General features: G+C 37.7%; 1 protein-coding gene across 1 annotated transcript in view; it reads right to left on the bottom strand.

Annotated features, from left to right (window-relative positions):
• Positions 1-27,301, bottom strand: part of RAD21 (RAD21 cohesin complex component) — a 29,685-nt gene extending 2,384 nt beyond the window's left edge. Inside the window, exons 1-13 of the mRNA XM_037146381.2 lie at positions 27,108-27,301; positions 19,522-19,696; positions 14,212-14,341; positions 12,932-13,031; positions 10,988-11,094; positions 10,097-10,303; positions 9,572-9,697; positions 8,890-9,012; positions 6,641-6,864; positions 5,415-5,574; positions 4,842-4,990; positions 1,544-1,693; positions 46-129 (exon numbers count right to left, since the gene is read on the bottom strand). Coding sequence (XP_037002276.1) covers positions 46-129; positions 1,544-1,693; positions 4,842-4,990; positions 5,415-5,574; positions 6,641-6,864; positions 8,890-9,012; positions 9,572-9,697; positions 10,097-10,303; positions 10,988-11,094; positions 12,932-13,031; positions 14,212-14,341; positions 19,522-19,665 — 1,704 coding nt within the window. The 5' untranslated portion in view covers positions 19,666-19,696; positions 27,108-27,301. The remainder of the gene's footprint in view (positions 1-45; positions 130-1,543; positions 1,694-4,841; positions 4,991-5,414; positions 5,575-6,640; positions 6,865-8,889; positions 9,013-9,571; positions 9,698-10,096; positions 10,304-10,987; positions 11,095-12,931; positions 13,032-14,211; positions 14,342-19,521; positions 19,697-27,107) is intronic.
• Between the last annotated feature and the right edge of the window lie 287 nt (positions 27,302-27,588).

Genomic DNA, 27,588 nt, shown 5'->3' with positions numbered 1-27,588 from the left:
ATCCCACAAGCCTTTGCTGTAGACGCCCAGACTGTGGTGGCATACCTGCAGACCATGAAGCATCTGCTGAGTCCTTTTGTTCCATCTTCTTTCTTCTTGATCCTGATCACCCCCCGAAGCATCTTCATCCTAAATGAAGATGACCCCGCACACATTACAAAGTAAGCTGACAAAACTACTCTGCTGCAAAATAAAATATTTCTGTATCTCCTGAAAGCTCTAAATTAATTTAAACCACTTCATTTTGACTAACAGAAAAAATTACACTTGATGCTGCTGAAAAATCGCTTAGATTTAGTACAAACTTTGAAGTCTGTCTTTCTTAAATTACAAAAGAAAGTCCTCTGTACCTGCAAGCAAACATTGGGCTGAATATGGGATTCTGTACTGGTCTAGAAAGATGTGGTCTACACAGCATGGTCCGTGGACTATTGCTGGTTGGTTATTTGGCCCCTGTTAAGATAAGGAAGGAACGTATGCTGGGATATAAATCAGCTATGCCACTAAACATACTGTTTATCTCAACTGCATTTGTATGTATTATTTTTCTGGAGCATGATTTTATAGGTAGTCTATATTCCGGCCAATTCCTAATCTCATCGTGGAACAGTACCAAGAAGAGCCCACAGACTAGCAAAGATGAGTAAGTCGTACTAGTCTATATGTGTTTTAAGCAGAAGTAAACAGCTTTACATGTAAGAGGATGCACAATAACTTAAATACTGATTCAACACTAAGTCTGAGAAAATGGCACACACTCTAATACATGGGCTAGAGTAGCTCCGGGGCTAAATTTTGACTTTAAAACAATGTATTGCTCATATTAAATTCTAAGCACTAAGTGCCTATGAAATCTATGGCTAGCATAATGATAAATTACAACCACAAACAGATGGTAGTGAAAATGTGTCTAATCCAATCCATAACCTTTTAGTCTTAGAGGAAATTTAAAAAGCTTCAATGCTACCTCGAAGACACTTCAGTAAAGGTCTAAAATAAAATGTCTGACAACATCCAACAGAAGAATATATTCTAAGTCTTACATTAACCTCAAGACCTTAAATAGTACTTCTATACTTAAAAAAGGAAGTCAGTCATTCCAACCTTCACTCAATCTATTTTAGGAAAGTCACATCCCACTCTAGTCTAATGAAAATAAAACCCACTCGTGAATAATGTTTGATTATCTGATTTCCAGGCCACAGCTAACAGTAAGAATTGACTATTGACCATAAGATAATAAAAGCAGCTACAAACCATTTAGAAGCCAAGGGGGGAAAAAAAACCATCAGTGAAGGGCAGTCCCACGTCCTTCAAAAGCCACTGAGTTACAGCATGCATGAAATTTGATGTTCATAATGATACTAGATTACTAAGCATTGGGTTAAATTTTGCTCATGCTTTTTTCATCACTGTGAAAAGGCATTTTTTTCATCACTCTGAAGCTCAGCATTAATGAACTAACTTCCAGTATGAAAAGTAAGAGAGATGGGAGAAGGTCTGCTAAAGGTGGAATGGTAATTTATTTCGAACGTTACTTTACCTCTTCCTCTTCATCATCTTCTTTCTCTTTCTCTTTCTCCTTCTCTTTTTCTGGTAGAAGATCTAACTCGGGAATTAACTGGCAGATATTTGGGGGCTCTTCTGGGGGCAGCTCTACGGGAGGTATTTCCATCTGCTCTACCTGCTGAGGCTTAAAGCAATACAAATAAGGTAATTTAAGATGCACATTTTAAGGGTAATTTCTTTTAAATATACAAGTACATATTTGCTAAAGTTTTCAAAATGAAAAATACTGTGGTCATATGACCTCACAATCAAAAATTGATTATACAGGGTGAGGCAAAAGCAAGTTTAAAGTTGTCAGTATGAAAGATAATAAAATAATTAACAAATACAATCTAAGAATAAACTGTTACACATACAAGTGCAAATCTACAACATTAAAGTATTGCCATTCACAAAAGAAGTAAATCCATTATCTTATCCTAGAAGTGTGTTCACACTCACTTTTTAAGAGTCAAACACTTAAACGTCTCTGTGAGAACTTTGCAAACAGGAACAACTATAAATGGTAAAAATACCCAAACTTTCTGCAGTACCATTTTAGAAAAACACACATCCAACCCACTGACTCCAGGGCAGGGCTGAAAAGCTTTGCTGCCCATTACTGCATCAAAGTCACCACTAATGCCTTAAGACCATTGCAGCCAAGCTTGGGCTCTCAATGAGAGCCTTGAAGCTCTTGAGGCAGCTAATGAGAATGAAGAGACTACTTTGTGGTCTGTCTCTTTAATTTCCTTCCTCTCAGGCTTAAATATTAACAGTTGACAGCATTTAAAAAATAAATCTTTAACAAGCGAAACGAGTGGCAAGGAACAATTACCAGGAGTGGTACCTATCCCCACTCTTCCTTTCTGAGCTCATAGAGAAATACATGCTTTTTCAACACCTTCTTACCACCAGAGGGCACAGATTATTCTAACACCTCTTGGCAGAGACTGTACCAAAAGCCCACAGACTGTTGTTACCAAGGAGCCTCCTTTTGCTCAGACTTAAGGAGGGGAAGTCCTAAACTAGACTTAACTTCCTTTATACTTATTTTAGCTTTTTTTACCCTTAGTGTACTTAATGGTACATAGTCTTAATGAAATAACCAGATGTTTTCTTTTTTTTTAGCAATCTGAAAAGTATACTCTGATTACTTACTAAGATAGCCTAAAACTGCCTAGTATTGGAGATGGGCAGAAATGTCTGCTAAACATTAAACCAGAACCTGGAACAGAACAGAGAGCCGAAGAGGAACAAATCCATACCTACATAGTAAGTTAATTTACAACAAAGAAGCCAGGAATATACCGTGGGGAAAAGACAGTCTCTTCAATAAATGGTGCCAAAAAAACTGGATCCCTGATCTCCTATACCAAACACTGAAATGGAATCACTAAAGACTCTGAATGTTAAAACCTAAAACCATAAAACTCACTTCTTAGGAAGAATTATAAATGGGAAGCTCCTTGACATTGATCTTGGCAATGATTTTTTGGATACAATATCAAGTGACACTGTATCAACTAAAAAGCTTCTGCACAGAATACCATCAATAAAACGAAAAGGCAGCCTACGGAAGAAAATATTTGTAATGTATATATTTATATTTTAAATACTAACCCCTTCCCAGACAAAGAACTTTCATAACTCAAGTAAAAAAATAAATAAACTTGAGAATTTTCCTAGAGATATACAGATGGCAAACAGGTACATAAAAAGACGCTCAGTATCACTAAAGCATCACGGAAGGGCAAATCAAAGCCACAATGGGCTACCACCTTCCCAACTGTTAGAATGGCTACCATCAAAGAGATAAGAAATAAGTGTTGGCAACGATGTGAAGAAAAGGGCCCCTGTGTGCACTATTGGTAGAATGTACAGGAACAACCAGAATGGAAAACAGTATGGAGATTCCTCAAAAAAATAAAAAACTGAACTACCATATGATCTACCAATTCCACTTATGAGTATTTATCTGAGGAAAACAAATATACCTCAAAAAAATATAGGCAACCCAATGTTCATTGCAACATTATGGTGAACTACATTATGCAACACTACAGCCAAGATATGGAAACAACCTAAATGTCTGTCAATGAATGAAGACATGAATATACTTATGCAATGGAACATTATTCAGCCACGAGAAAAGAAGGAAATCATGCCATCTGCAACACCATGGATGAACCTTGAGGCTTTATGCTCAGGAAGAGCAAGACAAGCACTGCGTGATACTGCTTGTATGCGCACTCTAAAACGGAAGACAATGGTGGTTACGGGGGCTGGGAAGTGGGGAGATATTGGTCAGAATGTAACTTGTAGTTATAAGGTAAAGTTCTGAGGATTTAATACACAGCACGGTAATCACAGTTAACACTGTAATCATGTACTTGAAATTGCTAAGAGTAAATATTGAAAGTTCTCATCACAAAAAAAGTATTTTAACTATGTGAGGTAATAAATGCTAACTTATTGTACATATCTTTTCACCTTAAGCACAACGCTATGTTAATTATTTCTCAGTAAAACAGAATGCTTGATCTTGCTCATAAAGACTAAACAAAATAAAGTGGTCAGACACCTGGAACTAGGAGACAATCTAGACCCCTACTTGGCCTAGGATGCACAAGAATCTAGTAGCTTAAAAAAAATTGTATTTATTGATTTTAAAGACAGAGGGAAAGAAACACCAATTTGTTGTTCTACTTATCTATGCATTCATTGGGTGTCCCTTATATGTGTGCCCTGACCAGGGACATAACCCGCAACCTTGGTGTTTTGGAATGATGCTCTAAGCAACTCAGCTACCCAGCCAGGGCTCTACTTGCTTATTTTTAAATGCAAAAATCCTCTTTATTTAGAAGAAAGTTTGTTTCATTTTACTCATAAAAACTTTAATACATGTAGATTTCAGTAAGTTCAATATACTGCTTTTCTTATTTTGTCTAGAATCTCAGATTTACCCTGGACTAACGTTTGAGAAAGAAAAATAAACCACAACTAAGTTCATGGTCAAGGATGTCCTCTTAGCAAAGGTTGTTCACTATATACCACTCTGAAGCACGATTCCCCACAAGAGTCAGAAAGACTGAAAGTCCCAAAAGCACTTTCTCCCACTTAGGTACACTGTGCTCACAACCTCTGCTGCCATTCTTTTCTCTGACCCATTCCTTTGCATTTTCTGTCTAAACCAAGATACTTTTAAAAAGCCTCCTTACATAACATTTCCTAGTTCTGTGGATTTAAAAGGATTTTCGGAATACCCCAAACACTGTGCCTTGGTTACTTACAGGGATCACAGGCTCTGGGTCAATCTGTCCTGCTTTTCGCTTCACTCCCTGAGGTGGTGGTGGGGGCATGGCCGACTCGTCCAGGTTAGTTCGGCTAGTCTCCATCACTGACTCCTGGAGGCGGCTTGGCTCTTCCAAAATGGGCTCATCTGCAACCAGCCATATGAAGAGACTTTGGTCATTCAGTCTTAAACAGCATTTTACAACCATTTACTTTTAATATGAATACACTAAAACATAGGTACTTGCTCTAATGAAGGAAGACAAATAAAACTTCACTTTCACAAAGATGACTCCATTTATAACATTACATTTAAAAGTGGGAAAGGGCCTTAAGAGAACAAGTCCCACCTCAGGGATAACCCTTTATCGGACTATCACGCGGCCAGTCATGAAACAGAAGGCTTCGTATCTAACAACATGACCGCACAATATAAGGCATGCATTTCCCTGTCCAAAATCTTGAATATACTCCCTTGCTCCTGGTTTCTTTCACTTTGGTAATATACAAGTAAATTTTAAGCCAAATGTTTATGGTAAACTTCATCAGGGAACTATTCCACTAGGACAGACCGATAACATCACGCTGCTGATGTTGCTGCGGCTGGTCCTCTCTGGGAACCTCTGGATTTTCAAATTCTTTGAGGAATTCATCCAAATTATCAGCCTCTCCTCCTTTCCTTCTTTTCCTAAGATCTTCTGGAACTAGAGGTGTAAGACAGCGTGTAAAGAGCTATAAAGAAAATTAAGGAAAAAAAAAACCCCTCAATTATAAAGTAAGTCACATGAACTAAAAACCCACTGACACTTCCTTCTTCTGTAAGTTTTAATACAGTTGTAATCAGTGTATATACATTTAGCAAAATTTCTAAATGTTATAACATACTCACATTTCATTTTACCTTAAGCTTATTTTAAACAGAATTTCAGATAACTGCAGCAATTTATAAAAATTGAAAATAAATAAATTTGCCTGAAGTTTATTTTCATATTGATACACTTAAAACTCAATCCAACTGTAATCAAATCAAACAGCTGTACGTAGTGCTTTTATCACTGATCATTATATGGTAATCTTAACTATCATTTTAAACGACTGCATAATGTTCCATTGAGATTATGTATGTGTATATATACACAGATATATTTCACACTTGAACCATTTTTCAACATTTTGTTTCTTTAAAAAAACTTCTAACCATAAATAACAACGTAATAAAAATCTACACAGAAATGGTTTTCCATTATTTTGAATTACCTCCTTAGGAAAAATTCCTATAACAAGACCACGAAGTCAACAAATATAAATATAAATCTTCTAAATGAATACATGACCATGCTTTCAATAAATAGCAGTTTTACCACAGTCTTGGTGCGTTTAAACACTTCACATTCAGAACACGGTGAAATACGAAGTAAAGTCCACTGGTTCTACGCACATTTCAATTCTAGAACGAGCAACAGCCTAACAGCACCGCGCCCTCCATCGGATGCCTCAGAACCCTGCTTTGGAGCACTGCGGACTAAGTGAGCACACAGGGCTACTCTCACAAAGCCAGTATTCTTCACGGTGGGAAACGGAGACCACATGCTTTGGCTAGAAAGCGACATTAAAGGACTGCAGACTTGAAGCAGAGTGCGCACTAAGGCAACAAAGCTAACAGTTTATCACAGGATTTAACTATCACATAGTTAAAAAAATACTTCAAGGTTAAAAATTATTCAAGCAAAGGTTTTAAAAGTATTTTTTAAAATGGTCAAAATGTATAGGAAATAAAAAATTCTACTGACTGTATTACCTTCAGTAGTCTGTTATTCCACAAAGGCTGGGCAGGTAGAGAGAAGAGCTTTTCCACGCCCCCTGTCTCTTTCCACATCATCAATTTCTTGGTGGGTGGTGCCAGATCCAAAGTGGTAACAATGTCAGAATAATCACTAAGTTGAGCTCTAATTGTCTTACTATCCAACTCTTTGACACTGTCAACAATTAGCTTCCGCTTCCTCTTGGCTTTTGTTTCTTTGACTGAAATGATAAAAGAAAATAAGGTCATTTTCCTGAGAAGGCAGCATAAAACACACAGTGACCAGATTTGGTCTCATCATCCCTGGCTTTTCTACAAAAGCACTAGAGAAAAGTTAAACCTTGTGGGGGTAGAATCTCTTTTAAATGAGGTTTCCCGAGCAACATGCTGAACAGAGGCTGGCATTCAATAGGTGTCCAACAAAAAGTTGCTGAATAAATAAATGAATATATATTTAATACAAAATGAGTAAAAATAATTCAAGAGCCAATACTTGTTGACCTGCGTAATCTTATACTGTAAATTACACAGAACAACTCGTACTTGGGCTCAAGTTCAGGGTCGCCTTATTAGTTGAATGAAAGTTAACTAAGTTAATTTGATCTTACTTGTGTCTTCATTTTCTTATTTGCAATATGGCCGACCACTTATACGGTTGTAAATTACTCAAGTAGACTGTTTGGTACAGACTATTTTGCTCCATAGACAGTCGCAATTACTATGATTTTTATTGGAAACGTTACAATTCATACATGGCAGCTGTACAAGCAGCTTGATGAAGTGAAAGAAGCCCAAACCCTGTTAGATGGACCTGGAACTCCATCACAGACACTCAATTATGTCTAACCCTCACTACAGCTTTGTAAAGCAGGGAGCACTGTCTAGATTTTTGAAGATAACAGAAAAGCTTGTGAAATTAACTAAATTCCTTAAGATTTCATCCTGTCATACATACATGTTATACCCCATGGTTTTTACATATAAATTTATGTGTTTCAAAATCTAAAAAGTGACAGCCTTTGTCTAAACTGTCCTTGAACTAGTAAGTCCTGTCCCTAAAAAGTAAAAGTTCAAGTTCTTAAAACAGCTGGCAAAGCCTGACTATTCCATTTGAAACACTGCAGTTTATCCCCTTTACCTCAGTTACAGTTACCTGTAATATCTGCCATGGATACAGTACATATTCTACCTACTCATGGTCTCCTAACTGGTATTTAGGTTCCATGAGGATAAAGATTTATTCACTGCTTCATTTTTAATTTCTCAACCATCAGTTATATAGTAAGCACCCTTTATAAACCAGAAACCCAAGCCACAAATAATTTCTGATGACCAGATTTTAAGTAGAAACCCAAAAGGTTCTATTAAAAGTAACATATTTTGCTGTGTATACTGAGCATCCACGTTTTTGGGCCAAATATTCAGGGGAAAAAACAATCAGAATTCCGTTTAGTTTTTTAATTTAATATTTTACTTCTTTATATTTAGAAACAAAATCTGATCACCATATTCCAGGGTATTAATTTGCATCAAATATTGTTATTCTAGAGTTACATTTTTAATGCATATTCATAAATAAAAAAATTAAATGGAATTAGTACTACCCATGTATAATGTGCATCCTTATTTTTCCCTAAAAAATTTGGGCAAAAAAGTGTGCATTATTTGTGACAAAATATGGTGTATCTTGAAATACAGTGTAACTGATTTCAAGTATTCTATTCCATTGTACCCACATTTCATTTAGAAATTTTAAAGTTTCACATCCAAATTACATGTCTCAAGTTGCCTCTTTTATTCAGAAACAGTACCCCCAATTAAATGTTTGTTATGTTTCTTAATAAGCACCGAAGGAAAGAGAATATTGCTTTTAGAACCTTTGATAATTCCAGTTTTTTTTTTTAAGTATTTTTAGGTTTTCTAAGATTGTAGCCCAACTATATAGAACTTTAAAAAATATATGATAGTAAGTGTTGTATTTTACTGTAAAATGCCTTCCAATGTTTTCTAATTGTTATACATGTGACCTACCAGCATTCTGGGAACCCCAAAAGACTAAGATACATATTAGCAAAAAACTTGTTCTATACTTTTTTCTTATAGTGACTTGTACAAATACTTATCAGATAATCTACAATAGATGACTATGACAAAGAAGAAAGAAGAAAATAGTTACGTAAAGTAGGGCAGCAGTTTAGTGGACAAGAGCCAGAACCAGCACCTTCTAAGTCAGAAAGCACACTCACCAGTGATATCGATAGGTTCCAAAGCAAAGGCTTCCTCTTCATTCGGAACAAGTGTTGTCTGATCAGTCATAGTTGGCATTGGTTCGACAGGATCCACCGAATCAGGACTATCAGGCCCACCCACTACAAAAACAGAAATTGGTTATAAAAGGCTTGAGTATTTAACGTATATTCCAGAAATGAGGGAGGGGAAATCACTCTGAGAAACTGAAAAAAGCCCCACTGGTCCCAAGAAAAAAGTTTTTAGTTCTGAAGAAGTCCCTCTAGTGTTGAATCCTATTGGCCAAAAAGGGGGAGAGGCATGGGGTTTAAACACCTCAGAGACTCAAGAGACTCAGAACTAGTGATCAAGCTTAAGCACTGTTTTAAAGAAGATTTACAGGCCTGGCTGGTGTGGCTCAGTGGATTGAGCACCGGCTGTAGACCAAAGGGTTGCCCGTTCATTCCCATTCAGGTCACATGCCTGGGTTGCAGGCCTTGTCCCCAGTAGGGGGGCACTTGAGAGGCAACCACACACTGTCTCCCTCTCTTTCTCCTCTAAAAACGAATAAATAAAAATCTTAAAAAAAGAGACAATTTACAGTTCATTAAAAGTTGGAACTTTAAGTTTGTGGTCTTCTGTATCAAACACCTTTGTGAATATACACAATCACGCCCAACTCACTAAACGTGACATGCTTACTCGACACATTATCATCCTCATCCATATCATCGTGCGCAGGCTGTTCCGGCAGCATAACGCCCGTCTCTGACAGTGCAGGAGGATCATCGAAGATACCGCCATCATTATTACTAATAAGTTTGTCATCTGCAAAGGGAAGATAATTTAGTTAAAATTTGTAAAAGAAATGCTAAAGGAACAATATCAATCACTGGGAAAATAAAATTGTTAAAATGGATTAAATTAAAAATTTAAATCTATGTTCAACTTGCATCTGTTTCTCTTCAACGGAGTATACATAAATATAAAACAGTATGTAAAAATATTTATTCCTAGTTTATATTTTCTAGTTCATCTCTAAAATGTATTTTATTTAACACAGATACCAAACACAAAAACAGCAGTTCTAAGAACTAGGAAAATTTAAAACCCGGAGAACTCTCACCGGACTAATATATACCTGGAGAGTTACTCAAGACAGAACTAGCAACCGCTGTAAAAACTGACTATAGACATTGTTAGAATAACTGCCCTGTTGTGACCTACCTAATATGCCACCATCATTTCCTTCTCCGAAATTGTCATCCTTATATTGGTCTTCATATTCTAGATGGTTAATCTTCTCATTCAGATTGCTGGTGCTCTGTTCAGGCTCCAACAGGAGGTTGGAAGCACTAGTGCTTACTAACATGTCGTCATCTTCAAAAGCGCTTCCTTCTCTCATTATCTCACGATCATCCATTCCAAAGTCACCTGAACAAATTTTAGTCATTAGTTGAAAAAAGTCAGAAACAGCATTGTTATAAAAAAGTGTATGATTTATAATTATGATGTTACATTTGCTTACTAAAGTCCTGCTTATTTTTTTAATTTTAAACATCTAGTTTAAACTTTACATCTTTAGCATCTAATTGATAAATGCATTGTGGGTGTGACTAGCAAATTCAAAGGCAAGGTTCACATTTAGGTTACCCTGAATATGTTAAGTAAATCTAAATACATATGCCTGTTAGGTTGCATTAACAAACTTTATTGTAATAGGTATCATCAAGCAAAGATTTCTGCTTGCTATTAGTTTTGAATACTATTTCAAAAGAATAGGTACACAGTGCAACTATTCCAAATAATAGCTTAAAGGTGCACATTGCTTCAACGAAAGGTTGTGAGACTTTTCATACAGGTCAATATATAGGTTCTATCACGTTTTAGGAGGAGGAGCACGCAAAGAATGAACTCTTAAGTTTGGTGCGAAAACGAAAATGCTTAATACAGTGATTGGAAGGCAAATTCTTTTCCTGTGGAAAACATGTGAGATGAAATTTTAAGTTATTCTGTCATTGTGAATGTAACATGTGCCTGCTTTTCTTTTTCAAACTGCTAACTGCTAAACAGAATTACAACATTATCGCTAGTGACTAGTGATGTTTCTCTTATTACCAAAATCATTTTCTTGTAGAATACTGATGTTCCCAACTTCTTCTCTCATAGTTATCTCTTCCACCCTACTCTGGTTCAGGCTGAATTGCTGGGCCACATCAATGTCACTGCAAAAAAATTTCAAATACATTTTAGTAGAGTCCTGTAATGTATTTATAAGGTTAAAAAAAAAATCCCAATTCTCACTACAAGGAAAAGCATACATGTAAACCTATCAAGATTTAGAATCCTTAGTATTTAATACTAAATAAATGCAGTCCGAGAATCTGAATGATCTGAAAACTAATTTAATTTGTATTTAAAATGTAAAGCCATTGGTGACCCGCAGCAAAATATGCTAAAATCACTACATAAGGCAATATGCTATAGAGAAAAAACTTAGAAATGCACAGAATAGACAGGCACGGGTTTCTACTAGGTCGCTGAAACTTACAGGCTTTGGGAACTCTGAAGCTACCTGGCTTTCCCAAGACTTGCATCGTCTTCTAACAAATAACCTTTTGTATTATTTTAAAGAGACATATTAATTAACCAAGTGTCGTATACAGACTCTGTACAGACCCTAACTCAAACAAGCTATAAGGAAAAAAAAGGGCCCTGTGCGTCAACTGGGACATTCGAATGGTGACTGCATATATATTAAGAAATTACTTTTTCTAAAAGTACAATGTTATGATGAATATTTTAAAAACTCCTTTAAGATATGTTATTTACTTTAAAATAACCTAGTGGGGACTAGAAGGTGATTTGGGGAAATACATATGAAATAAAACCGGTAATATACTGATAATTAAAGAAGCTGGCACTGGCTGGTGTTCCTCAGTGGATTGAGCGCGAGCCTGTGAACCAAAGGGCCCTGGTTCCATCCCAGTCTAGGGCACATGCCTGGCTTGTGGGCCAGGTCCCCAGTAGAGGGCACGTGAGAGGCAACCACACATTGATGTTTCTCTCCCTCTCTTTCTCCCTCTCTAACAATAAATAAATAAAAATCTTTAAAAAAATAAAAATAAAGCTGAACAGGGGAATCATCATACCAATCCCTCTACCTTCAGCTATGTTAAAAAATTTCCATGATAAAATATAAAAAGAATAAGTAATGGAAGTATAAGAGGAAACAAACAGTAAAGCAGCTAGATAATGCCCAGCACAAATTAACACACGCACACACACACACACAAAATCAAAATAAAACAAATTTAATTAGGAGTCACGGATCAATTTAAAAAGCAGAGAAAATTTTCACAAGGTAAGTGGGACTTGGTATGGAGGGTTTCTTGTTGTCAATGGTGCTCATGATCACTCGGAAACTCAGTCACACTCCCCGTCATGACACCGAGGGCTGGAGTGTGAGGACTCGAGGAGGGAAACAACGCGCACGACAGCACTCTGCTGTGACAGCCATCTCTGTGCGGTCATCTGGTCTTAACATGTGTGCTATATAACAAGGCCCTTTCATGCTCTCCGTACAAAGTTATTTCGTATGATTATGAATACAAAAATTGTGACTGAGTACAGCCTGTCCAAAGCCAATCAAACAGAACAAAATCAATCCCCCCAAAACCCAGTAGATAATTTTAATATATTCTCCTGAAGAAAAACCATACAGCAACAGTTCAAGTTCACTGATACCATTATGTAAAGTACACACTTGGATTGGACAACTGTTCAGATTACATAAGCTCTGGCTGAAGCACATGAGTATTCTCATATCTCAGCTGTGTTAAAGTTGGTATCTTCTATACTATTACCCTATAGAAGAAGCATTTTCAGGTTACATTTAGAAATACAAATACTTTAATTGAGGCTTCACTATCCTTAATGAAAGCGTATGTATTTTAGCTAAATGTTAACTCAATGACAAAGCATCTCAAGGAAAACTGTACACTTAGAAGTCAATAATGTTTTCTTGTAGACCAAGTAAACAATTAAAAAAAAAGGACATACTCTAGGTCGGGCAGTGGCTGATCAAAGTCATGAAACTCTTCAGGTAAAGTAATGGCATTGTAAGCAGCTTCTCGGTTTTCCTCGGGCAGGTCGACAACACCTGGAAAAGAAATGAGCAGCTTCAAGGCCTGGCTACATCACAGACCACCTAGGGATCCAAGCAACATGAAGTCAGCATAATTTCCTAAGGTTGTATTTTAGAAGGTTAATAATGTATGGAAAGCTCTTGCAACACAAGTACTTTTGGTTTTCTATAATCATAAACCATACTACTTCCTTTACAAGAAATGTCAAAGTACTAATTATTCTTGAAGCTAATATGTGTTTAAAAACATCAACAAATAGCTTTTTAAATTTGTGTGAAATTTATGAGGAAAAGGAATGATTACAAACCAGTGCCCCAAAAGTTAAGAGGAGTTGGTTTTTGAGGGAAAATGATGCTACAAGATTATAAGTTGCTTTGTATTTTTCAAGCTGTCTATAAAAACACACGCTGCTGTAGAAGACAAAGATGAATGAAAAAGCGTGAACAAAATGTACTTAGTAACTATGTGTCAGAAATCAATGGTCACATCCTCTCCCTAAATAATTTACTTTTTAAATAAAATCTCAGATCTAAAAAATGTTACTAGTCATAAAGTACTAGAATATAACCTTAATATAATCTACTGTACAAGGCATTTTTCCTGAACATTCAGGTTACTTTAATTAGAATAAAGTTTCACCAATGCTTTAAAAAATTACAGAATAATATATGAATTCAGATAAACACTATAATAATTTTCAGATAGAAGTCTGGTTGCTGGAGTCCAGTTTTAGAATTATTACCTAAAACAAAACAACAAAAAACTACAGAGAACATTTAATAAAAATTCTCAACAACTTAAATGTGAATTTGATTTTAACGTCATACTATACACTAAAATTACTTGGGAAAAATTAAAATCCTGTGATTTTCTTTTCTGCACTTTCGAAAAATCATATAATAACTGGTTTTCAACAGTTTAACCTCTGATGACTGAGCTCCACAGAAGTTTCTGCAGAAGGGGTTGAAAGAAGACAGCCCCAAAGAACACAGAAGGGGTGACTGTCGTAAGTGCACAGATAGAACAGAAGTAGGCTTCTTCCCTTGGACCCCTGCCTCTCCTAGCCTCGCCCTTTGAAGGGTCCCTTGTATTACAATTAAAATAAAACAAGACATGCTGATCTAGAATATTTTTTAGCAGTTTAAATAAAACACTAGAAACTCCAAAATTAAAAAAAAAAACACCCAGTAATACCTGGCCGAAAGGCCATCTTTATCTTAATGAATGCTTCATTACAATCTGCAAGGAGGTATTTGGCTTTTCTGTGATAGATTCGAACTACTCCCAGTAAGAGGTGTCCTGATGTTCGGAGTGCCATCTTCACCTGTGAATAAAACATTAATGTCAATCTAATTCATAAAGTTCATTTCCTCATTTTATGGGTAATTATACTTTAGAGCTTGTCTTTGTTCAATTTATAGGCAGTTTTTACCTTTTCTCTTTATATATTTTATCATTTATTTAAAGTCACCTCAATCACCTATATTTTATTTCTTACTGCCTTTACCTGTAAGTTCCCGAAGTGCCCCAAAGGATAGGCAGGCTGGCAGTAATTCATGAATTTAATGCAGACATGACAGTAGCTATAAAGCAGGCACTAAGGTGTTCCGTGGATTTAGCACACTAGGGAGCATGTGGAACTTTGCTTTGTCAATCCAAAGCCACTGCTCCTTGCTGGCTAACTGCACTCATTTTGTTTGGGAACCAAATGTCCCCAGCCTTGAAGGATGACTGTTTACTTCTCTCTGCTAATGTTTATTCTTGAGTGTGCAACTCAGCTCAACCAAAGACAAATAACTGTAGAGTACAAGGTCTGTCCAGAAAAAGTCCAGCCACTGTTAATGTAATGAGAACAGTCTGCACAAAACTGATGTAACCAGGCAGCCAAGGAGAGTGGACTGGAATGCGCATGGGTGAACAATGATGACTTTGCTCTACTCATCAGCGGGGACATAGAGATCATTGAGTGGGCATGTGTACCGTATGGTCAGTACAATCAAAATGACCGAGCTGGTACCACAGTGGATAAGCATCAATTTTTGCATTAAGCTTGAACACTCCTCTGTGGAAACTATACGGATGATTCAGAAGGCCACAGCAATGGGCAACTGGGGACCGGCAGCTTCATCACAACATGTGCTGGCTCAGCATCACACCTCGTGTATTTTTTTTTTGGGGGGGGGACATCAAATCACCCAGGTGAGTCAGCACCCGCTACAACCCATAATTGGCACCCTGTGACTTGTGGTTTTTCCCAAAACTAAAATCACCTATGAAAGGGAAGAGATTTCAGACAATCAGTGAGATTCAGGAAAATATAAGGGGCAGCTGATGATAACTGGGAGATCTATGTGAGGTCCCAAGGTGCCTACTTTGAAGGGGACTGAGTCATCATTGTCCTATGTACAATGTTTCTTGTATCTTCTTCAATAAATGTCTCTACTTTTTATATTACGTGGCTGGATACCTTCTGTACAAATCCCAGATGTCGGAGAGTTTCTAAGGAAGATTTTCCCATTACAGAAGAATGCCCTGCCCTGGCTAGTGTGGCTCAGTTTGTTAGAGCATTGTCATCCCATAGCCAAGGGGTCACGGGTGTGATTCTTGGGGCACATGTCCAGGTTGCAGGTTTGATCCATGCTCAGGGTGTGTACAAGAAAGAAACCATCAGTATTTCTCTTACACTGATGTTTCTCTCTCTCCCATTCTCTCCCTCTAAAGCAATGAGAAATTGTCCTCAGGTGTGTTTTTAAAGAAAAAAAGAATGCTCTTCCCTCTCCTGCATTGTGAGTAGGCAGGGTTTTGAACTGCTTGCAGTCACCAATGAGGTTGTAAGTATGAGGACAAGTAGCCAAGAAACTAAGAATAGTGAATCCTTGTATGACATCATTATTATGCAAGCATTTTTCACTGAGGATTTTATAGTACCTGGCTGAAAAGCTTACTGATAAAGGATAATGAATGGCAGCCATGTTTTTCCCCACAGGAAAATATACTCCTTGGCCTGTTTTTTTTCAGGGTAGATTTTGACCAATGTTTACATGGGATGAGATGCAGGAGTTGGGAAAAGAATGAGAGAAGTAAATACCCAATGTGAACAGGATGATTCAAAACTCTTCTGACTGTGATAAAGAAAATTTTCTTTGAGGGGGTAAGACAACATGAACTCAAGCTCTGCCAGGTCATCTTCCAAATCATACCAAAAAGTTAGCAAATTCTAAGTTAGCAGAGAACATTGTTAAACATCTGCATAAATTTTAAGGAGGAAATTACATTACTTATGAGACAATGTTATTTTTAAGCTTTATGTGCATGCTCTACAGTACCTAGAATCCTATTTACGATGACTCCTAGGCTCTACATTTATGGCTACTTGACATGACTTATAGCATAAACTATAAAGTTTACAGCTATAAATTCTTAGGTGTCTAAAATTCTAATAGATGTGACGAAATCCAGGACTTAGTGCTTAATGGCAAATGAGAATCTTTTATAATGTGGTCTTAGGAAATTTAAAATTAATATTGAATTCAACTTCATTTAAGAAAGGAAGAGAGGAAAAAACTTTGCTTGCTATTATCTCACCCCAAATCACAGCCTTTAACAGCAGTGTCTGGGTGAAGAAGGCTTTCTTTCTGGATTAGTCTGGTTCGGAGTGTGACTGTTAGCTCACGTTAAGGTGCAGGTACAATAAAGAACAGTCTGTATATCCAAGGAAAGCACTGCGGAGGTTGCCAGCGGCTGTTCCAACCAGAGAAGGGAAAGGCATGCAGCTGCAACTGAGCCACGTGTCTCTATGTCTGACACTTGTTCTAAACAACTAAACCAAGCATCTCCACTGCACACCAAGAGCAAACATTACAAATTTTCAGGTCACTTCACCCTGTAGAAATATCTTTATATTCGATCACAATAAAGCAAAATCAGTCAAATAAAAACCCACTTAGAAATGGTTCTTAGAGTAAGTTATTTGGTCTCTCACAAATATTCGATAACCTACATTATTCTGGAAATGAATGGATACCTTGCTTTGCGGCTATTGGTGCATACCTTCATGTGCCAGGTTGTCTGAAGACAATACGCAGTGTTGCTAACAGGGTACGAAGCACTCGCAACATACCATGAAAAAGAACTGTTGCCCTTTTAAGCCCAATCACCCTCAATATTTGCTATGGATGTCAGATTACCGACTCATATAAATTTCAATAAAAGAGCTAAATTTCTTCTTTTCCATTACTCTGTCTCAGTAAGCATACCTATAAAAAAAGTAAAAATCATGTTCCTATACAATTTGACTGGCAGTGCAAACTGGTATAATCACCCCACAGAGCAAACTGTTAATGTACATCAGAAATCTAAAATATAAGTTTATTACCTGGCTCTTCAACTACATTCCTAAACATCAACGTTAAACAAAGACTTATGAATGTGAACAAAAGATTCAACAAGCAATATTTACTGTTTTTTGAAAAGAGGAAAATAAAGACAACCTACACAACCTACAACTACCACATAGATAAATCTTCAATAATAGCATTTTGGTATAACTTTTAGGCTTTTATGTATGCATGTACTTTTTTTTTTCGGCATGTGCATACCAACTGCATCATATTGTTTTTGTGATCAGACTGTGTTTGGAAAGGCTCTGTCTGTAACATTATCATAATTTTCAATGGCTGCACTGCATAAGACAAGAGGAATTAAAATTCAAAAATTAAAAAACCCCACATGAATTATATATTTTAAAAAAGACCGATAAAATAAACCCTACACAATCAAAACACTGAATCACAAGTCCATAATTCTTTACCTGAAATCCTAGGGGACGAACGTGTTTTACAGTGCAGAGTTTTCTGAGTACTACAGAGGTCACGCAGTGCACATGCCGCACACTAAGCATTCGCAGAAGCACCTAGAGTAGCCTCCCACGATCATGCAGGTCAGTGTTTCTACAGTGAATTTATGAATATTCAAGTGACATTAATTCAATGTGGGTTAAGTCTATTTCTCTTTTTATTTTTTGCACTTAAGTTCTGTGGATAGAAAACTATGACACTGCAACGCCACCATCAAAAATGGTAATAAAGCTAGGAACAGAGCTTTCCCTGCATGCAGTCTTGCTATAAAGCATGTTAATTAATGCAACATTTGTGCACATGCACAAAAAGGGAAAAAAATAATATGTAAAATTCATGCATAAAGTCTCACAGGCATCAAAATACTGAACATTTCTCTAGATGGTAGGGCTACAGATAACTTATTTTCCTGTAAAGTTTTCATTTTAATAAATTTTTGAAATAAGTATTGTCTTATAAATGAAATGACAGAAACATCTTTAAAACCAATAAATTCTACTGGCTATAATTCTAAAACCAGCAAAAATCATCGTAACTCCAAATACAAACTCTCATTTTCCCCATCTAAAACACATACTTTCCCACTTAACTTTTCTGAACAAGTCTCTGCAACATCCACACTTTAATCCTCTGAAAACACCTCACTCTTTCCGCAATAAAGAACTACTCTTATTTATTTAACACAATAAGCCAGCACTGTCCAAACTGTCAATTCTAAGAAGAGCAGCTGCCAATGCTGGTCCAGACAGCTAGGATTTGGAATGTTTTCACAACAGGACAATTAGTGCATATATGTATAAATACAATGTCCAGAAAAAGACACTTAGAACACAGATGATAGGTTTATAAAATATTTATTTAAAATATATAAGGACTTCAGTTATTTTGTTTATCCTTCATATATTTTTGAAGTCAACATGTGTATCCTTCAATGAAATGTTGATGAATTGCATCTTGTGTGTCTTACAGGTCCTTTCTTGGCAACACAAAAACCCCATATTACTTCAGCTACACTATCTGTGAAATCCAAGGGTGCAGACCACCACTTCAGAACAGTTTTAGAGGATGTCGATAAAAGCCTCTCCAGGAACAGAACAGTAAACAAGGCAGATAAGGTAAGGATATTCATGAGGCTTCCATTCTAGTGGAAGACAGACAGGAATTAAGTATTTAGGGGAAGGGCACAGCAAGCATAAAAGTTCTGAAACAAGGAAAATACTTGGTATCTTCAAGAAGAGCAAGTGTTCCTGTAAGTTTATATGCAGCAAGTGGTATGGAGACTACCTGTTAGGTGGACAAGACAGATCTGCCTCTGCAACCTTTTCTAATTAATGGGTCCTTATTTCAAATATTTTCTAAACTCGTACATGAGGAACACTCACACACATATTTTAGTATAAAAACACCTGGAAAGCCAAATAGAAAATATTTGGGTACTATCTGACCTCACACTCATGTACCCTTAAAATAAGCAAATAAAAATATCTGTGTAAGAAGAGAGTATCAAACTGGAACTCTGGATAATTTATGGTTTCTCTTTGCCTTCAATATATATAGAGACCTATCTCCAAAGTTGTTTCATAGAATTCTATTTTACATACCAGTAAACAATCAACAAAATGAGTAAAAATAGCAACTTCAAACGTACCTTCGGTGAGATGATACTCTCCACACTGCTCTCTAAATTACACTCAAACACATGGGCTTTGGTTAACTTCTTATCCCAATGGGCCGCTAGCCAAATTTTGGCCAGCGGCCCTCTCTTACTGAGAACAAAATGTGCGTAGAACATTGTTCTGGTTGACTATGAAACAGGAGGAAACCTGAAAAGGAAAAAAACTTAATATAAATACCATATACAAATTGAAATATTTCATGACATGAAAAAATCTGAAAATAACCCTGACTGGTGTAGCTCAGTGGATTGAGCATGGGTCTGTGAACCAGGGGATCGAGGTTCAATTCCCAGTCAGGGCACATGCCTGGGTTGCAGGCCAGTTCCCAGCCAGGGACGCACGAGAGGCAACCATACATTGATGTATCTCTCCCTTTTTCCTTCCTTTCCCCTCTAAAGATAAATAAATAAAATCTTTTAAAAAAATCTGAAAGTAAGTTTCCTATTCCTTTTAGTATGAGAACTATAAAAGGAACAAATTTAAATGCATTAAAAAATACAACTTATTGCTTTTAATTTTGAGAGAGGAAGAAAAAGACCTCCAAATATTAAAGCTGAAAGGAAAGGGACAAGAGTCAAATTATATTCGTGCCCTACTATAATATTAAAATAGAAGTCCTACTTTTTTTTAAAGTAAAAACTGTCACTGGAAAAATTTCATTTTGAAAGTTCTACCAAGTGTTAATTTAATTTCATCCCTATCTTGACTACTATGGTAATAGTCTGCTTCTGATCAAAAGGTAGAGAATATATTCTTCATGGCAAGAAAATACACTCAGGCACACATATTAATTTGTGGAAATTTTCATTTTTGGAACCCCTTAAAAACGGAGACTCTCAGCTTTACACAGTAATGAGCAGCTCAGGATGAGCATGGGCGCTGTGTTAATAAGCGGGTTACATTTCACCAGACCATAGACAAAGTAGGTGGGTTGGACCCAGTCAGTAGTTTAGAAAAGTTGAGGCTTAAAAAGGGAGTGTATTACATACAGTTTGTCAACTCAAGAACTTGAAAAGCACTTGTCTTATTTTAAAACTAAATTCAGGACAATGATACAGTATAACATTTATCTTATGAATGAAATGGTCTTAGCAGAAATACAAGTATGTTGTTCACATTTTTTCTTCCAACAATCCAATGTATCAATGCAAAAGAAAAAAAGGCAGCCTGAAAATTTAGCTTGGAGAGCATCTTAACTGTATAAACAGATTTTTTCCCTTATATTATTTTTCCCCTTTCAACAGAAGATTTTTAAGTCTATTTGCCAAATGAATTTCTATCTTTTTCTAAAATGTTCACAAATAGAGTAAGATATCCAAGTGATGCTTTTACTGAAATAAATTCAAGAACACCCATAACACATAAAAAGTGCTTTGAAACCAGGACAGTGACGTTGGTACGTGTGCAATAGTTCTTTGCTGTTTTATCACATGTGTAGATTTGTGTAACTATCACCCAAACAAGTGAGACACAGAGCTATTTCATGGTCACAAAGATCTCACCCTCTCTGTCCCTGCTACACCCATCCCTCAGCCCAACAACCACCACTCTCCTTTTCATCTCTAATTCTGTCATTTTGAAAATGCTGCATAAACTGAATCGTACTGTGTGATTTTTTGGAATGGCTCTTTGGACTCAGCATTAATGCTCCTGAGAGCCATCCAAGTTGCTGCATGTACCAATAGTTTGTTCTTTCTAGTGGAACATACTATTGTGGAACATTCCATGGGGTGGATATACCACAATTTACCTCTTGAAGGACATTTGGTTGTTTCCAGTTTTTAGCTATTACAAATAAAACTGCTACAAATATTTGTGTATATAGACTCTTTGTGAGTGTAAGTTTTCAGTTCCCTGGGACAAATGTCCAGACAGCACTGTTAAGTGTATGTTTAGTTTTTAATGAAACTTCAACACGACTCCTATCAAAATCCAACTGAGATTTTTTTTTTTACTGGTATTGACAAGGCTTTTTCTAAAATTTATATGAAAAGGCAAAGGAACTAAAATAACTAAAACTACTTTGAAAAAGAATAATATAATGGGAAGAATTAATCTACCCAATTTCAAGACTTATTAAATAGCTGCAACAGTCAACATTGTGTGGCAGAAAGACACAGATAAATGGAATAGAAAAAAGAACCCAGAAATAAAACCAGAGAAATACGTCCAACTGATTTTTCACAAAAATACAGAAACATTTCAAAGGAGGAAGAATAGTCTTTTCAACAAATGATGCTTGAGTGATTCCATATCATTCATAGGCAAAACAAAACAAAAACAAACCCTGACTCAAAACTCAAATGTCATATAAAAATTAATTTAAATCACAGACTTAAATGCAAAACTATAAAATGTTTCGGGGGGGAAAAAACCATAGGGAAAACCTTTAGTACCTAAATGTAAGAATTTTTAGACATGATACAAAAATCACATTCCATAAGAGGAAAAAAAAAAAAACTGATAAACTGACCTTCATCAAATTAAAAATTCTGGTCTACAGAGGAGCCCACTGAGGATACAAAAACAAGATACACAAGGGAATAAAATATCGGCAAACCCCATACCTGACAGGGACTTGGATCTAGAATATATAAAAAACTCTCAAAAGCAGAATTTAAACACTCCAATTAGAAAATGAATAGAAGAAATGAAAAATATTACAGAAGAGGATATACTGATCACAAATAAGAGAAGATGCTGAACATCACTATAATTAGGAGATTTCACTGCACACCTATTACGAGAATGAAAACAAAAATTAATGTTAACAAGTGCTGGTGAGGATACAGAGAAGCAGCACCCCTCATTCATTGCTCGTGGAAATGTAAAATTTCCTTAAAATTTTTTCAACTGACTTTAGACAGAGAGAGGCAAGGTGAAGGAAAGAGAACGGACAGACGGACATTGATTTTTTGCTGTTTCACTTAGTTATGCATTCCTTGGTTGGTTGTCTCATGTTCCATGACTGGGGGATCAAACTCGCAACTCTGGCCTACTGGGATGACACTCTAACCAACTGAGCTACCCAGCCGGGGCCTAAAATTTTTTTTGAATTAGCTTTTTAAAAAAGATCCAGAGTAAAGAGATTTAATGCCTATCAAAAGTGTTGGGAGATACAAAAGTAACTGGGTCAAGTATGGTTCATCTCCATTTTTTATCATAGTAAAGGGTCCTGAAATTCTCATTTTCTGAGCAGATGCTTATAGGGGATCATTAATTCACACTAGAAAAACTTTCTCAAAAGAAAAAACAAGTTTCATGAAGTGACTAATGTTGTGAACTTCTTATCTCAAATATGGAATTAAGAACTAAGGAATACTAGTCTAGGAAAAATTCAGATCCAACACTCTAAGGCAGAAGCATTAAATTATAATGCTTCAAGCCTATGTTGTAGCCCACTCAGAAGTACTTTATTTTTTTAACACTCATGGGAGGGAGAATATGTTTATTGACTTACAGACAGGAAGGGAGGGAGGGGAAAAGGGGGAGGGAGGGGAAAAGGGGGAGGGAGAGAAACATGGATTGACTGGTTGCCTGCTATATGCTCCCCAACCAGAACCGAACCCACAACATTTTGGTGACTTGGACAATGTGCCAACCAAGTGAGCCACCTAGTCAGGGCATAAGCAATGTTTTATAGATCAAAATATATTCCCACAATCAAAGACAGCTTCCTATGTTGCAAATCAATGCTTCTACTAGAAACCTTTAAGTTTGTTAGCACAAAAATTAAGCCGCCTCTTCAGCATTATAAATAAAATCAAAAGGTTTTTGTAGAACTCCAATGTGGCAGTGTGTTCTTAGAAATAGTCACTGTCACATGCCAAGTCCTAATTCTCACTATACGAGATAGTTGTGCTCCACATAAAAACTCCTTAATATTTAGCTCCTAGAATATTGCCTGCTGCATGACAATTACTAAATACGTGGTTAATGAATAAGGAAATGAGATATACCAAATGATCTAATAGTTGACATATGTAAATAATTCTGGAGATTTTAGAAATTAAACTGCCTGTACTTCTCAACAGGTGTCAGTTGCTCACTGCCAGCAGCACTTCAGCTGCTAGTTAGAGTACCATGCTTAAAATATCCCAACTATGTAGAAGCAAAGATTCCTAAATAGATGCTTTCTTGGCATAGGATGGGATGGGGGGTGGTAACTAAAGCAGAGTGCTGCTAAAATTATTTTGGGAAACAATTAGCAAGAGGAAATCACCCCAGTAACTAAAGGAAGCCTGAGGTACAGTAGTGGACCAACTCTTGGCTTATAACTAAATACAAAGAAAGTGTAATCGTTGTTGCTTTTTAAACCATTTCCCCCCCTTAGTAACGCCAAATGTCAGCAGATCTTTAAAAAGTTGATTAATTTCCAGAGGTTTTGAAGATTCTAAATTCTGCTCTTTAAAAAATATCTTTCTAGTTACTTACTTGTAGAGTGAGGGGAAGGGAGGGAGGAAGACAGGGAGAGAAACAACAATGTGTGAATTGCCCCTTTCGCACCCAGGCAACAGGGACCTGGCCTGTAACCCAGGCATGTGCCCTGACAGAGAAGTGAACCTGTGACCTTTCGCAGGTCTGTGCTCAACCCATGGAGCCACATCAGCCAGGACACTAACTCTTTACAAAATATGTATGACTTCTCAAATTTTTTCTAAAGCCCAAACAACTTTTTTCAACTGATCTTAAAAAGAAAATTTAAATCTGATGCAAAATGTCAGAAAGACTGATATTTTAGAACATATTCAGGAACACACCCACCCTCTGCATTTTAAGAGCTTTTCAAAAAGCCAAAGCCAAATTACAGCTTATGTATCTATGATGATGTTAATCATCACAGGATTTCGCTCATCTCTGAGAAGCAACGCAGTTGTACTGGTAACTGTAGAAATTAGTATGAACTCTTTGAAGGGCAATTTGGCATCATCTTATGAAAATTTCAAACTCACACTTTCTAACCAAAACTGCACCATCAGTAATATGCCAAAGATGTACTTTGAAATGCTTAATATTAATAACTAAGCATTTGTTTAAATCTTACTAAGCTCTAAGTATTTTATGTGTCCACTCTGTTCATGACAATCATGTAAGGTACACGTATACTGGCCCATTTTATAGACCAGGAAACAAGGAAAAGGGGAGGATAAATACTGTGCCAACACGAATAGTTCATGCAAACTGAACTTGAGCTTCAAAGTCCACACCTATAACACTATGTTGCCTTGTTAGTATGACTTTTAATAACAAAATATTAGAAACACAGTAACCTTCCTGGGCACTAATAAGGGACTTTAACAAATTAACACTGCCACAGAACACAATTCCATGCAGCCTTAAAGAATGATGTAACATATGTATTAAAAAAGAGGGCTTCTATGTAAATTACCTGCACTTGCAATGAACACAACATATCCATGTTGCACAAATGTAAGTCTGGACACTGGTTACCTTTGGAAACAGGTCTGCTGGGAAAGTGAGGCCTACCTTTTTGTAATGTTTGATTTTTTAAATTTTTATTCTTGGGACATACACACATATCACCTATTCAAAGTAAAATTATAGTGGGAGTCAAGAGCTGCTTGATCTGCATAGTTCAATTTCCCTAACTATAAAAACTTGGAAGGTTGGAATTCAGTGATTTACTACCCTCTGAAAATGTCAATACCTAAGATTGGGGGCTGGGGGAGTGTTTCAGGGACAAAAGGTATTTCCAACCAAACCTGCACAGAAGAGCTCTCCTCCCTCTTGATAGTACTAACATTCTTTGAACAGTTCTACAATCAGTCTTAGGTTCAAATTCACCTCCCTCCTTAGTTGTTTTGTTACTTAACATCTCATCTATAAAATGGGTATATTTACCAAACAGGATTATGAGGCTTAAATAGAACACATATGGAACATAATACCACTGTAGATGAAAATAATTTCAAAAAGCATCTCACACAACATACACCAATCGGCATGATCATACCTAACAATTTTGACATTACAATTTCACACAAAAAAACCCACAGAATCTTTACTTCTCAAGAACTGTAAGTTTCTCTTTGTGCCAAACTATAAAGAGAGTATTTCTCAGAATGTTTGTGTTCCAATAAGTAGGAATTTATAAGGAAAGAAATTCTCAACTTTAAAAATACTTTAAACACATACCACTCTAAGTAATGCACAATTCTAGACTGTACTACTGTGTGGCCTTTATAAACACAAAAAAGGTAATTAAAGGTCTTGCTCTCTCAATGTAATTCTGACTTGTGTAGAAAAAGCACTATGTCCATTAGTTATGCACTTGCTATCACCTCAACCATCTACAAACTATTAAAGAATTCCGTATTGGATATGGCATATGCCTTATCAATGTCTTTTCAAACACAATTACTACATGCTTCCAAGATTAAACAAAGAATTTAATAACTCTACAACTTAGGGACACTTCTCCAGCCTGTCACCAAAATTCTGCAGACTCACACAGCTCGCTGGCATTTACCTTCACTTTTAAAGACAGAATCCCCCCCACCCCGCCCGCCTGGAATTCAGTGATTGTACTAAACCGTGTAATGGGAGCAAATATTAACTTTCAATTGCAAAGAGAAGTCGATAAACACGACCCTTAAAAACACAAGCACGTTTCTGAACGCTGAACACAGACTAACAAATCTTAAGGTGGCCAGAAAAACCCTCCAGCACTGCCTCCTCTCAAATTTGGAGAAGGCCGCTAAGTCCGGCAGCACGACGCGACAGTGTCAGTCCACGCTATCACAGATCACTTGCAAAACCTTTCTCAGCGAGGAAGGAGACACCACTCCAACGCCTCTATACAACACTCAATAGCTTTCATTATTAGAAAAGTCGGGGGGTGGGCAATTATGCTTAATCCCTAAGAACCAGAAGCAACTTCCCTAGATCGCGTTTTCGATTGATCTGTCCAGTATTAATGTCCCAACATAAAAATCTTCCTTTACATAAAAGCAGAGGGGAATCCCTGGCCAGGGGCCCGCCACCGCCCTCCGGGCCCGCCGCACCCGGGCTCGCCGGACGATAGCTGCCCCTCCGAGCTGACACCGCAGCCGCCCGGCCGCCGCCGCCGCCTCCCGCCCCGAATCCCGCGTCTTCCCAGCCAGCCATTTTTACCCCCGGGGGAGGCGGCCCGGTCCCCAGAGCGGGCTCGTTCAAACCTCCTCCTCTCTCTCCGCGGCCCAGGATTTTCCTCTTCCTCTCACCGAGGGCTGCCTCGGGGAGATGCGGCTCCCCGGCAGTCCTGCAGAATACGGCTTTTGGGGGCATCGGAACGGACCAGAACCATGTTACCTAACAGGCGATGTGCGGGCCCAGAATGCGCGGGTCCCGGCCCAGACCGGGCCCGGGGCGAAGGGGCCTGGGCAGGCGGCACCGCCGCTCGGGGGCTCCCAGGGTGGCAGCACGGCCAGCGTCCCGGGGTGCGGCGAGGGCTGCCTTCTCCCGCCCCCCGGAGTCCGACTCCCAGCTCGCAAGACGGTGGGGAAGGGGTGGGGGGGAGGGAGCCGGAGGATAGGAAGGGGTCGGCAGAGTATCTTACCTAGCTCTCCACTGGGAGTTGAGCCGACTGGGTGGCCTGGGGAGGGGAAAGGGTCGGGGGAGGGGGCGGGGAAAGGGGGGAGCCCCTGTGAGGTATAGCTTCCGAGCAGCTCTCGCTGCCGCCGCAGCCGCCGCCTCCTTTCCGATTCACTCAAACAAACAAGATGGCTGCCGTTACGCCGCAGCTCTTCCTGCCGCCCAAATTCTCGGTTCAAATCGGCAGGATGTTTACGGTCAAAATGGTACCTGTGCGCCTGCGCAACTAGCGTAAGACTTAGAAGGAATGACGCAGGCGCAATGACCATTTCCTTTTCTTTGGAACCAGCCCCCCGGTTGAACAGCCCCGAACTGAGCAAGCGCAAAGGTGATTCTGTTGCTAGAGGGTCTCTGAACGTTGCGAAACTGGAAAGTAGCGCACGCGCAGTGCTTGCCAGTGAAGTGATTATTTGGCTTTATTCTTGCGGTTGTTTTTAAAGGGAGGA

The sequence above is a fragment of the Artibeus jamaicensis genome, unplaced genomic scaffold, assembly GCF_021234435.1.
Source record: "Artibeus jamaicensis isolate MK-2021 breed Jamaican fruit bat unplaced genomic scaffold, CSHL_Jam_final scaffold_916, whole genome shotgun sequence".
In the NCBI taxonomy this organism is placed as follows: domain Eukaryota; kingdom Metazoa; phylum Chordata; class Mammalia; order Chiroptera; family Phyllostomidae; genus Artibeus; species Artibeus jamaicensis.
The sequence above is the reverse complement of the archived record's forward strand: the minus strand, read 5'-3'. Positions and strand labels throughout refer to the sequence as shown.